At 37.4% G+C, this 13,665-nt stretch overlaps 1 protein-coding gene across 6 annotated transcripts in view; it reads left to right on the plus strand.

Moving 5' to 3' along the window:
• LOC116646840 (centrosomal protein of 126 kDa-like) overlaps positions 1-13,665 on the plus strand; it is a 54,002-nt gene that overhangs the window by 23,070 nt on the left and 17,267 nt on the right. For all 6 annotated transcript variants that reach the window (XR_004302224.1, XR_004302225.1, XM_032427763.1 and 3 more), the window contains one exon: positions 12,804-12,916. Coding sequence is in view for 4 of the 6 variants with exons in the window: in XM_032427763.1 (XP_032283654.1) it covers positions 12,804-12,916 (113 nt within the window). In the remaining 2 variants the exon portion in view is untranslated. The remainder of the gene's footprint in view (positions 1-12,803; positions 12,917-13,665) is intronic.

Below are 13,665 nucleotides of genomic sequence, written 5' to 3' on the forward strand. Positions count from 1 at the left end.
TGGTTTTCATGTGGAGGAAAAGTGACGGTGTTACTTTAAACAGTTTGGAGATTAGCTCCCCATAGAATGCCAGTTACCCTTACTAGCTAGTTAACTCCTCCTGAAGCTCTTTTCCTCTGGGGGAATGGACTAGAAGCCCATAAATTCCCTGCCAGTAGGAATCAGTTGCCTATTGAGAAATAGATAGGACTTGGGAAAAAATCGGAAAAGCTATTCTTTTCTTTTCCCAAAGATGTGAGTAAATACTAAGATGATGTAAAGAGGGGGTTAGTTTCAAATTTAATATTCAAAGTCTTCTTTAATTAGACTGAGATTTTAAGGACAGGGGGCGTTTGTTGTAATTCATCACTGTCTCCCCAGGTCCTGGCACTTGGTAGTCACCCACACTTTTCTTAAATTGAATGGATGTAAGTCATATTAGCAGATGGGAAGCTAAATGCAAAGACTCTAAACTAAAAACTTTCAGTACTTGGCTACAAAAATCTAGATGGTTTTTGTTTTCTTTTTTTTTCATTTTTCATCACAAGTGTCCTCCTTCATCCCATCAACTGTTTCACCCATCCTCCCCCCGCACCTCCCCTCTGGGGACCCTTAGTGTATTCTTTATAGTTAAGAGTCTGTTTCTTGGCAAAAACCTAGATTTTTTAAAAATTATTTTTCTCACTAAAGATTTTATTTCCTTTTAATCTAGGCATTTTACAATGTAACTTTAGTTTTCACACTACTTTCAAAAAAAAAAGAAAGTATCATATAGATTGAGTAAAAACCATTTGTTCTCTATAGTTGAAGAGTCTGTTTTTTGGTTTGGTTTGTCACTTTTTTCTTCAGTTGTTCTGTTTCTTAAATTCCACTTACAGGTGAGATCATATGGTATTTGTCTTTCTCTGACTGACTTACTTTGTTTAGCATTAAACCCTCCAGATCCACTCCTGTGGTTGCAAATGGCAAGATTTCATCCTTTTAATGGCTGAATAATATTCCAATGTATGTGTGTGTATCACGTCTTCTTTATCCCTTCATCTATCAGTGGACACTTAGGCTGCTTCCATAATTTATTAGATCATATGGTAGTTCTATTTTTAACTTTTTGAGGAACCTCCATACTGTTTTCCAGAGTGGCTATACCAGCCTGCGTTCCCATCAACAGTGCAAGAAGGTTCCCCTTTCTCTGCATCCTCTCCAACACCTGTTGTTTCCTGTGTTGTTGATACTAGTCATTCTGACTGGTGTGAGGTAATATCTCATTGTGGTTTTGATCTGCATTTCCCTGATGATAGTGATGTTGAGCATCTTTTCATGTGTCTGTTGACCATCTGTAGGCCTTCTTTGGAGAAATGTCTCTTCATGTCTTCTGCCCACTTTTTAATTGGATTGTTTGTTTTTTGGGTGTTGAGTTGTATCAGTTCTTTATATATTTTGGGTACTAGCCGTTTATTGGAAATGTCATTTGCAGATATCTTCTCCCATTCAGTGGTTGTGTTTTCATTTTATTGATTGTTTCCTTTGCTGAGCAGAAGCTTTTTATTTTGATGTAGTCTCAATAGTTTATTTTTGCTTTTGTTTCCCTCACCTCAGGAGATATATCTAGAAAAATGTTGCTACAGCCAATATCAGAGAAATTAGTGCCTGTGCTCTCTTCTAGGATTTTTATGGTTTCAGTTCTCTCATTTAGGTCCTTAATCCATTTTGAGTTTATTTTTGTGTACGGTGTAAGAAGCTGATCCACTTTCATTGTTTTGCATGTTGCTGTCAAGTTTTCCCGGCACGATTTGTTGATGAGACTTTTTCCCATTGCATATTCTTGTCTACTTTGTCGAAGATTAATTGACCACATAATTGTGGGTTTACTTCTGGGTGTTCTATTCTGTTCCATTGATCTGTGTATCTCTTTGTGTGCCAGTACCATACTGGTTTGGTTGCTATGGCTTCCTAGTATATCTTGAAATCTGGGATTGTGATACCTCCAGCTTTATTTTTCTTTTTCAAGATTGCTTTGGCTATTTGGGGTCTTTTGTGGTTCCCTACACATTTTGGGATTGTTCTGGGTCTGTGAAAAATGCTGTTGACATTTTGATAGCAACTGCATTACATCTGTATGTTGCTTTGGATAGTATGGACATTTTAATAATATTTGTTCTTCCAACCAATGAACGTCGAATATCTTTCCATTCATTTGTGTTGTCTTCAATTTCTTCCATCAGTGTTTTATAGTTTTCAGAGTACAGGTCTTTCACCTCCTTGATTAAGTTTATTCCTAGGTATTTTATTCTTTCTGGTGCAGTTGTAAATGTGATTGTTTTCTTCATCTCTCTTTCTGCTACTTCATTAATAGTATATAGAAATGCAACACATTTCTGTCTATTGATTTTGTATCCTGCAACCTTATTGAATTCATTTATCAGTTCTAGTAGTTTTCTGGTGGAGTCTTTAGAGTTTTCTATATATAGTATTGTGTCATCTGCAAATACTGGAAATTTTACTTCTTCCTTAATGATTTGGATGTCTTTTATTTCTTTTTGTTGTCTAATTGCTGCAGCTAGGACTTCCAGTGCTGTGTTGAATAAAAGTGGTGAAAGCGGACACCCTTGTCTTATTCTTGATCTTAGGGGAAAATCTCTGTTTTTCACCATTGAGTATGATGTTAGCTGTGGGTTTTTCATTTATGGCCTTTATTATGTTGAGGTACAATCACTCTAAACCTACTTTGTCGAGGGTTTTTATCTTGAATGGATGTTGTACTTTGTCAAATGTACTTTTTCTGCATCTATTGAAACGATCGTATGGGTCTTATCCTTTATTTTATTAACGTGGTATATCACAGTGATTGATTTGCAGATATTGAACCACCTTGCATCCTAGGAATAAATCCCACTTGATCTCAGTGAATGATTTTTTTTAATGTATTGTTGGATTCAGTTTGCTAATATTTTGTTGACGATTTTTGCATCTATGTTCATCAGAGATATTGGCCTGTAGTTCTCTTTTTTTGTAGTGTCTGTATCTGATATCTTTTGGTATCAGGGTAATGCTGGCTTCATAGAATGAATTTGGAAGTTTACCTTCCTCTTCTGTTTTTTGGAATAGTTTGAGAAGAATAGGTATTAACTCTTCTTTAAATGTTTGGAAGAATTCACCTGTGAAGCCATCAGGTCCTGGAATTTTGTTTGTTGGGAGTTTTCTGATTACTGATTCAATTTTATTGCTAATAATTGGTCTGTTCAAACTTTCTATTTCTTCCTGCTTCAGTTTTGGTAGTTTATATGTTTCTAGTAATTTACCCATGTTTTCTAGGTTGTCCAATTTATTGACATATAATTTTTCATAATATGCTCCTACAACCCTTGGTATTTCTGTGGTGTCAGTTGTTATTTTTCCTCTTTCATTTCTGATTTTGTTTATTTGAGTCTTCCCTCTTTTTCTTTTTTTATGAATCTGGCTAGAGATTTATCAATTTTATTGTTTGTTTTTGTTTTTGTTTTTTTCAAAGAACCAACTCCTGGTGTCATTGATCTGTCCTGTTGTTTACATATCATTTATTTCTGCTCTAATCTTTATTATTTCCTTCCTTCTGCTGTTTTGGGGTTTTGTTTGTTGTTCTTTTTCTAGCTCCTTTAGGTGTAAAGTTAGGTTGTTTATTTGAGATTTTTCTTGCTTCTTGAGGTAGGCCTGTATTGCTATAAACTTCCCTCTTAGAACCATTTTTGTGGCATCCCAAAGATTTTGGACCATTGTGTTTTTATTTGTCCCCATGTAATTTTTGATATCCTCTTTGATTTCTTGGTTCACCCATTCATTTCTTAGTAGCATGTTATTTACTCTCCATGTATTTGTGTTCATTCCAGATTTTTTCTTGATTGATTTCTAGTTTCATAGGGTTGTGGTCAGAAAAGTTGTATAGTATGACTTCTGTCTTTTTTAGTATGTTGAGACTTGTTTTGTGGCCTAATATGTTATGTATTCTGGAGAATGTTCCACGTGCACTTGAAAAGAATGTGTATCCTGCTGTTTTAGGGTGGAATGTTCTGAATGTATCTGTTAGATACATTCTGGTCCAGTGTGTCATTCAAAGCCTTTGTTTCCTTGTTGATTTTCTGTTTGGATGATGTATCCATTGATGTAAGGGGGGAGGGGGTTAAAGTCCCCTACTATTATTGTATTACTATCAAGTAGTTCCTTTTAGTTTATTATTAACTGTTTTATGTATTCGGATGCTCCCATGTTGGATGCATAAATATTCATAATTGTTGTATCTTCTTGTTGGATTGAATTCCTTCATGATTACATACTGTCCTTCTTTGTCTCTTGTTACAATCTTTGTTTTAAAGTTTATTTTGTTAAATAAATAATAAAGTCTAGGTTGTCATACACACACATACATACATACATACATACCTTGGCTTTCTTTTCACTTCCATTAATACAATAAATGTTTTTCTGTCCCTTCACTTTCAATCTGCAGATGTCTTTCTTTAGGTCTGAATGAGTCTCTTGTAGGCAGCATATAGATGCGTCTTGTTTTTTTATCCACCCTGTCACCCTGTGTGTTTTGATTGGAGTATTTAGTCCATTTACATTCATAGTAATTATTGACAGGTATGTAGCTGTTGGTATTTTGTTACTTGTTTTATGGTTGTTTTTGTAGTTATTCTCTGTTCCTTTCTTCTCTTGCTCTCTTCCCTCATGGTTTGTTGGCTTTTTTTAGCGATATACTTGAATTTCTTTCTCTAAAGTTTTTTTGCATATCTACTACTGGTTTATGATTTAATGGTAACCATTAGGTTTGTATCTGACAAATTCTGCATATAGCAGTCTATCTTAAGTTGATGGTCCTTAAATTTGAACCCATTTTTTTTTCCTCTGCCCTCTACATTTTAGGTATATGGTATCATACTTTACATCCTTTTAGTTTGTGGATCCTGTGACTGATTTTTATAGATATACTTATTTTTACTGCTTTTGTGGTTCCTGTTTTTCTTACTCCTACAGTGGAAAGAAAATGCCTATAATATTCTGGAGTCCCCTTTAATATTTCTTGTAGGGCTAATTTAGTGGTGAAGAATTACTTTAACTTTTGTTTGTTTGGGAAACTCTTTATCTCTTCTTTTATTCTGAATGATAGCCTTGCTGGATAGAGTATTCTTGGCTGTTTTTCTTTTTCTTTTTTTTTTTTTTAAAGATTTTATTTATTTATTCATGAGAGACAGAGAGAGGTAGAGGCAGAGGGAGAAGCAGGCTCCCCGCGGAGCAGGGAGCCGGATGCGGGACTCGATCCCAGGACCCTGAGCCGAAGGCAGACGCTTAACCGACTGAGCCACCCAGGCGTCCCTGGCTGTTTTTCTTTCAGCACTGTGAATATCATGCCACTCCCATCTGTCCTGCCAAGTTTCTGCTGAAAAATCAGCTGATGGCTTTATGGGATTTCCCTTGTATGTAACTGTCTTCTTCTCTCTTGCTGCTTTTAAAATTCTCTATCGCTACTTTTTGCCATATGTGTCTTGGTGTGGGCCTCCTTGGGTTGATTTTTGGGGGGTATCTCTGTGCCTCCTAGATCTGGATTTCTGTTTCCTTCCCTAGATTCAGGAGGTTTTCAGTTATTAATTCTTCAAGTAAATTTTCTGCCCCCTTTTCTCTCTCTTCCCCTTACACTTGATGGTGTCACTGAGTCTCCTAAGTCTGTTTTCATTTTTTCTCTCTCTCTCCTATTCAGCTTGATTGCTCTACTTTACTCTGTCCTCCAGATCACTGATTTGTTCTTCTGCTTCCTCTGTTATTTCTTCCATTCAGTGTATTTTTAATTTCATTTTTTGAGTTCTTCATCTCTGATTGGCTCTTTTTTAGATTGTTTATATTGCCACTGTTTCCTTGTTGATTTTCTGTTTGGATGATGTACACAATTGATGTGGGGGGGTGTGGGACGCAATGGGACTGGGGACATGGTGGGACTGGTATGTGTGGTTATCTTTCCCTCTCCCTAGGGCAGGAGTCACTTTAGAGGGGTGCTGGCCCCTGTCAGCACTGCCTGCACACTGACAGCCTGTGGCACATCTTCAGAAGGGCTCCAGCCAAGAGCCTATTGGAGGGGGCAGGGCTGCAGGGTAACAGCAGGGTGGGGTAGGCAGTGTCAGCAAGGTTTGCACCAGTCCTCTGCGGAAGGAGGCCTGCAGCTTCCAGGACTGAGGCAGACCAGGTTGGAGGGGCCAGATCTGCAGAAGCGCACAGGGCAGGACCTGGGGTGTTAGGAGGGTTTGCAGATTGTGCTGTGGGAGGAGACCTGGAGCCAAGGCCTGGCTGGAGAGGGTGGGTCCACAGTGGGGCAGGGTGCTATGTTAGCAAGTTAGGTAGTGGGTGTTGGCCCCTGTGCTGGCTCCTGCAGGTGGCCTTGTGTTTATGCTGTGGGGCAGGGGAGGGAAATGGCACCTGCCATCTACTTTGTTCCAGGAGGAGTCTCCCAATGATTCCAGCCCCTTAGCATATGCTCTGAAATTAGTAAACAAATCTCTCTCCTGTGTGCCCTAAGTGTTTTTCAAATTGCTACCTGTGCTGTATCTCTGTGGGGCTATTCGTAGGCCTGTCTTTTTAAGGGTGGGGACTCAAGTTTCCTCTCACCTTCCCGGCTGTCCGAGCCCACTGATTTTTAAAGTTCCAGGTGGTAAGGCCCACTAATTGTAAGAACTCACAAAATTTGGCTCCTCTGGTCTTCAAAGCCAAATGTTCTGGTGAGTCATCTTCCCCATGTGGGCTCCCTGGTGGGAGGGTCTGTTTCTCTCCCGCTCTGAGCCCATGAGTCCCTCCCTCCCAGGGACAGTCTCCCGGGTCCATCTAGTTCCCGACCACATCTCCACCCTTCCTGCCCTCTTCAATGTGGCCTGCTCTCTACATTTAGCTGTGGAGAATCTTCTCTGCCAGGCTCCTAGTCGTTTTTTGGGTTATTTACACTGATGAGGGTGTTATCTAGTTGTATCCATGGGACAGGCAAGGTGAGCCTAGGATCCTCCTACTCCACCATCTTCCCCAGAAGTGTCAGAAACTATGTATTAATTTACCTAAATCTTTAGAACTGAGTAGCCACAGATTTTTCAGTGATACCATTTTTTAAAAGTACATTGATCTATACCATTTGTAGAAGGTGTAGAGTAGCAAAGAAAGTCATTAATAAAATAGAGGATGGAATTAAGATTCAAGTCATCTTTACCAACTGAAATGATAAACCAAAAGTAATAAAGTTCAGTTTAGCAAAGATAACTAACTGCAGAGTCATGTATTTGCATTCAACTTACTTTTTAAAGTTTTTTAATTGTGAAACATGTCTTAGAAAATAAATGTGTGTAAAATATAGGAACAAATTAAGGGCTAATAATAACAGAAGAACTCTGTACCCACTGCCCAGTTCAGAAATAGAAACTCATTGGTATTGCTGAGGTCTCACATGCCCTCCCCAGCCAGGTCCCTCCCTCCCTCACAGAAGCGACCACCACGTAGGTGTTCATCCTTCCATGCTTTTGGTATAATTTTACCACATGTAAATTTATCTCAGTATAGTTAATTTTGCCGAGGTCTGTAATTTATATAAATGAAGCCATTTCATCTGTGTTCTTCTATGATTTGCTTTTTTCAATCAATTTTATGTTTTAGATTCTTTGTCATTAATTTAGCTGTACTTCATTCATGTTCATTACTGTATTACATTTCATTAAATGAATGTACAAAGATTTTTCATTCTTCTGTCATTGGACATTTGGGCTGCCTCCAGTTTCTTGCTTTAAGGCGTAATGCTTCTTGTGGATGAGAAATAATATCTACTGACAACAACTTGCATCACCCTGATTACTGATGAATTGAGCACTCTCATGTGTTTATGAACTGTTTGTGTTCCCTCTTCTGAGAAATATCTGCTCTTGGGTTCTTTTTCCCTAATTGACGGGAGTTGTTTATATATTCTAGGGTCCTGTGTCCTTATATGTGTTGCATTTATTTTCTGCCAGTTTGTGATTTGTAGTTTCATTCTTTGTGATGAATAAATGTTCATTTAAATGTGGTCTTTTCCTTTGCAGCTTGCTTGTATGTGTTTGGTTTGCTAGAGGTTTGGTTTTTTTTTTTTCAGTTCCAAGAAAAAAGGTATCTGTCTTGACACTGTTCCTTAAAAAAAAGAGAAAAAATCCACACAAAACTAAACCCCCCAAAAAAGAGTTTGTTGTAGCTGTTAAAAATTTAATACAATTTTAGGCAATAATAAACAGATCTTTGGAACTACTGCTGTAGTCTACATCATTTCCTATATTGTCTATATATTTCAACGGCTATTTAAACAAACTGGGGTGACACAGAGCTCTGGAACCAGGGGTTGGGTCTGAAGACCAATAAAGGAGCACAAGCCTAAGAGACATGATAGCTGTGTACAAATCTTTGAAGGTTTACTATATGAAAGAAAGAGAAAACAGAACGAAATGAGGGGTAAAAATTGCAAGGATGCTTTCCGCTTAGTGTAAGGAAGGGTCTGAGCTAAAACCACCAACAGTGCAAGAGGTAGTGGCTCCCCATGGCTAAGCCATTCGAGCAGAGGTTGAATGTCTATGGGTGAGGAAGGTAGATCTCTGAGTGAAAGGTTGACCTGTTAACTTCCAAGGGCTCTTCCAAAGCTATCATTCTCTGAACATCTCCAGAATTTGTTCTGATGTTTATAATTAAGAATACTATACATTTTGGGGCGCCTGGGTGGCTCAGTCATTAAGCGTCTGCCTTCGGCTCGGGTCATGATCCCAGGGTCCTGGGATCGAGCCCCAAATCAGGCTCTCTGCTCGGCGGGAAGCCTGCTTCTCCCCCTCCCACTCCCCCTGCTTGTGTTCCCTCTCTCATTGTGTCTCTCTCTGTCAAAAAAAATAAAATATTTAAAAAAAAAAAAAGAATACTATACATTTTAAATATGTAATAATTAATAATTAGTAGCTTTATTTTGAGTTTTGATAGAAAAGCTATCATGTGTAGAATTTTCATATGAGAAATTTGGCCAAAGATGCCGGTGCAAACTATATATATATATTATATATATATTGCAAATATACCAAGGTTCTGAGCTATTATATTAATTATTAGATAGTATTTAACTGTATGTATGTGAATGGAACAACACACAGTTTTAAGCATATACTATATCTGTTCCTGGGATCAGTAATTTACAGTCCACAAGACTGAACATCTACACAAAAAACAATAAAGCTCAAAAACAAATAATTATGCTACAAATCAAGAAAGTACGAAAGTGTTGGCAGATCGTGACTGCAAAAGATTTACAAACAGGCTGAAGGAAGGGAAAAATTCCTGACACAGCAGTCATGTGGCCAGAAAATTTTCACTTAAGGTATTTTTAAAGCTCTTCAAAATGGAAAGATAGGGACTTTCCAAGATCTTCTAAGCATAGAAAACAGCATAGAAACTCTTTTGATGCCCAGATGATCCCGCTAGAAACTATAACATTTAGCATATGTAGCCTAGCATATTTAGCATTTAGCTTACCCATATGGGTGGGAATAAAAATAATACAGAGCTTTCTAAACTACAGATTGTGTCTCATTAGTGGATTATGAAATCGACTTCATGAGTGGTGATGAGAATTTTTTAAATAAAATATAATTTTAGAATCAGAATATTCTAAGATAGAAACTACCAGAGGGCATCATATATTGTAAAGGTAAATGTGTTTCCCAGGACTGTATATGCATCCTGGATCACAGTGCAAAATATATTTCTTTCTGTGAGACGGTCAAATCAGAATGAAAGTTACTAGCATGGAGGGTAAGAGCTAGAATTTCAGATTTTAGAGATTAACTGCTTGGACGCAAATTCCAGCTTTGCCCTTTACTGACTCTGTTACCTCAGGCAAGTTACTTTTCCTTTGCTGTGCCTAATTTCTTTATCTGTAAAAATAGTGATGTTAACAGTGCCGACAGCCCTTAGAACAATGTCTGGGCACTTATAAATGGTGAACTAATATCAGCTAGAATTATAGTATCGTTTCTTACTCTCAAAGCTCAGGTGTTCAGTTACTGGCCAGCTTTCCAGAAGGTTGAAAGCTTTGGGGTCTCTGTTGTTATTTAGGTATAGATGGATAGTTTTATATGTATACTTACAGTGTATGCATTTAACTATATATGAATAGTTGGATATAGAACATTAGTAAAAATTTTGAGCATATACATATAAACATGCCATACAAATGTATTACTGTACTAATAAATACATAACCTTAATCAGAAACAGAAATATATAAAGAAGGAGATTAAAATGAAGTATAAACTTTTAAAAGAATGTCAAAATTTTGTATTTTATAAATAATACATTTTTAAATTTTTAAAATAATTTTATGTATTCTATAAAATACTTCTCTCATGTATTACTAATAATGCTCTGAATGTTTAGTTTCAAATGTCTTATCAATTATGACTTCATTTCATATACCATTATTAGTTAATATCTCAAAGTACAATATGCATTTAGGTTGAGGTTTATTTTTATTATTTGTTTGATAATTTTTCCAATTTGTGATTCTAACTTTGTTATAAATATAATTATACTGTCATTGTCATTATGTGGCAAAGAGTTTATGAGGAGAATAAGAGATATATCAGCTCTTTTTCTTATTCACCTGTGCTTGTGTTATTAGTTTTATCTTTGATCTATGGTTTTGCAATTTTTTTGCAGAAAAATACTTGTTTTTATTGTGGGATAATTGACATTACATTGTGTAAGTTTAAGGTGTACCATGTATTGATAGATTTATATATCGCAGTATGATTACTACCATAGCTAGCTAACACCGCCATCAATCACATAATTGTCATTTCTCTGTTGTGGTGAGAACATTTAATATCTAATCTCTTAGCAATTTTGAAGTATATGATACAGTGTTGTTGACTATAATCATGATGCTGTGCATCAAAACTCCAGAACTTATTCATCTTCTAACTGCAAGTTTGTACTTTGACTGACATCTCAATTCCCACACTCCCTAGCCTCTATAACCACGATTCAACAGTTTCTACTAGTTCAGCTTTTTAAATTTTTTTTTAAGTAGGCACCATTCTCAACATGGGGCTTGAACTAACGACCCTGAGATTAAGAGTTGCATGCTCCACCAACTGAGCCAGTCAGGTGCCCCTAGTTCAGCTTTTTTAGATTCCACATATAAGTGATACCATACAATATTTGTCTTTATGTGACTTAATTCACTTAACATAATACCTTCAAGGTCCCATCCATGTTGTCACAAATGGCAGGACTTCCTTCTTTCTCATGGCTAAATAATAATATGTTTATATAAACCATGTCTTCTTTATTCATTCATCCATTGATGGACACTTAGATTGTTTCTATATCCTGGCTATTGTTAATAACAAACAGCAGGAAAATACTTACTTCACAAACTCCCATGTTTGACAGATGATTGAATAATCAATTTAACTTCATAGGGATATAGCATTGTTATTAAAACAAGTTAAATCATAGAATATTAGCAGTAGAAGAAACTTCTACATCATCTAGTCTAGGGGTCTGCAAACTAGTCTATAAGCCAAATCAACTCTCCACCTATTTTTATTTTTTTTTAAGATTTTATTTATTTATTTGACAGAGAGAGACACAGCGAGAGAGGGTACACAAGCAGGGGGAGTGGGAGAGGGAGAAGCAGGCTTCTTGCGCAGGGAGCCTGACGTGGGGCTCGATCCCAGGACTCTGGGGATCATGACCTGAGCTAAAGACAGACACTTAACAACTGAGCCACCCAGCTGCCCCTCCACCTATTTTTATAAATTAAGTTTTATTGGCACAAAGCCACACTCAATCATTTACATATTGTCTGTGGCTGTTCGCACTTTTTTTTTTTTAAGTTTTTATTCAAATTCCAGTTAGTTAACAGACAGTGTGATATTAGTTTCAGGTGTACAATACATTGATTCAACACTTGCATACAACACCCGGTGCTCATCACACCAGCGCCTCCTTCAACCCCATCACCCATCTAGCCCATCCCCCCATCCACATCCCCTCTGGTCACCTTCAGTGTGTTCTCTGTAGTTCAGAGTCTGTTTCTTGGTTTGCTTCTGTCTAAGAATATGTTTTTGATTAGTCATATAAAAAGCATAGAAAAAATGATAAGAAATATCCACATGCCCACTACTCACCTAAAATAATAAAACATTGCCCATACGAGGGAGGCACTACAAAAGTCTTTTTTAGACTCTTCCATTTTGTGAGGACTCATTCAGATGCTGTGAGCTAGCCATACATCCACTGAGCAGACACAGGTAACATTTAGTTAGATGACAGGAGGCAAGAGAGCCTGGCGACTGATAGCAGTGCCCATCTCTCCCGGAGCACCCGTACTGTTCTCCCAGAGAACGGTGTTTACCGTGGGCAGTCTACGACCGTTGACCTTGCAAATGGACAAGGTGCCAGGGTCAACCACATAGTAACATGGTGATGTTTAGTTTCTCCTGTGTAGATAATAAGCAGAAAGTGGAATTGTAGTCTGTTCTTCCCACACAGCATGATGTGTTTGACTATCCTCCTGCCGTTCTGGCAGCATACTTGGGAGGCCACTGGTCGAAACTATAAACTCCTCAGAAGCAGAAATTTTGTTTAATTCATTACTTTAACCATGCCATGCATGGTACATATAACAGAAGCTCAGTAAGAGTTTTCTGACTGAACGGAAGAAACGTAGGGTTTTCTGCAATGTTTGAAGATAACTCGTAAGTTTGTGCATATAACGTACGCATGTTACTTTTGACATTTTGTTGGCATTGTTTAAGGCTCTACTGTTGTAAGAAGAAAGCGAATTGTTGAAAATAAGCAGAGAAGCCTTTTAGAACAGAAAAGACAAAACTCTCGATCTGCAGGAAAGAAGTGCAATGAGCAAATGAACGTAAGTACGGTGTTAGTAACAATGTCTATTCAGTAGTGAAAAATTGCTTGGAAAACAGAATGTTCTCAAAGGACTGTGCTTTTGCTGTGAAGTGCGGACCACAACATAAATATAAATATGCCAAGGTCATTAAGCAGCAGCACAGGAATCTCTACCCTAGGAACTTACTGTACTAGACGTGTTTGCTATATTCTCTTTGCCTATATGATCAATTACTAATGAAGATTTTCAACCAACCTTAACAAATCACCATTATTCTTTTCTTTATTATTTATACATGTTATTTGCAACAAAGTTTCTAAGTATACATAAAAAAAGAAAAACAGAAAAGTAACTGAGAGCCCTGGATAGAGGAAGTAAGTGTGTTAATCATAAAGACTAGTCAAGTTCTTGTGCTTAAATATCCTCTGTGGATCTGAGCTTCCTGGAAGATACGGCAAAAGGAAAATAGGATGGGGTGTATGGTTCTCAGGGGTCACTGATAATGATGGTGTTTGAGGTGCAGTAGAGGAAGAGACTGCCCCCCTGAGGCCCCTCTGTGGGCACCTGGAGCTCAGAATGGATGGACACCTCTTCATAGTCAACAGCAGACAAATCAGGAGTTTCATATGGCTGTTTGAGATAGAGATCTTCAGTAAAAGTCAGAAGCTTAATAAAAGTCATTTTAAAATTAGTGGAGGTAATCCCATAAGAGCTAAGTAAACGTGACCTAAATATGACATTTTCTGGACATCTAACCTCATCCAAGG

The sequence above is a fragment of the Phoca vitulina genome, unplaced genomic scaffold (genome assembly GCF_004348235.1).
Source record: "Phoca vitulina isolate PV1807 unplaced genomic scaffold, GSC_HSeal_1.0 scaffold38, whole genome shotgun sequence".
In the NCBI taxonomy this organism is placed as follows: Eukaryota; Metazoa; Chordata; class Mammalia; order Carnivora; family Phocidae; genus Phoca; species Phoca vitulina.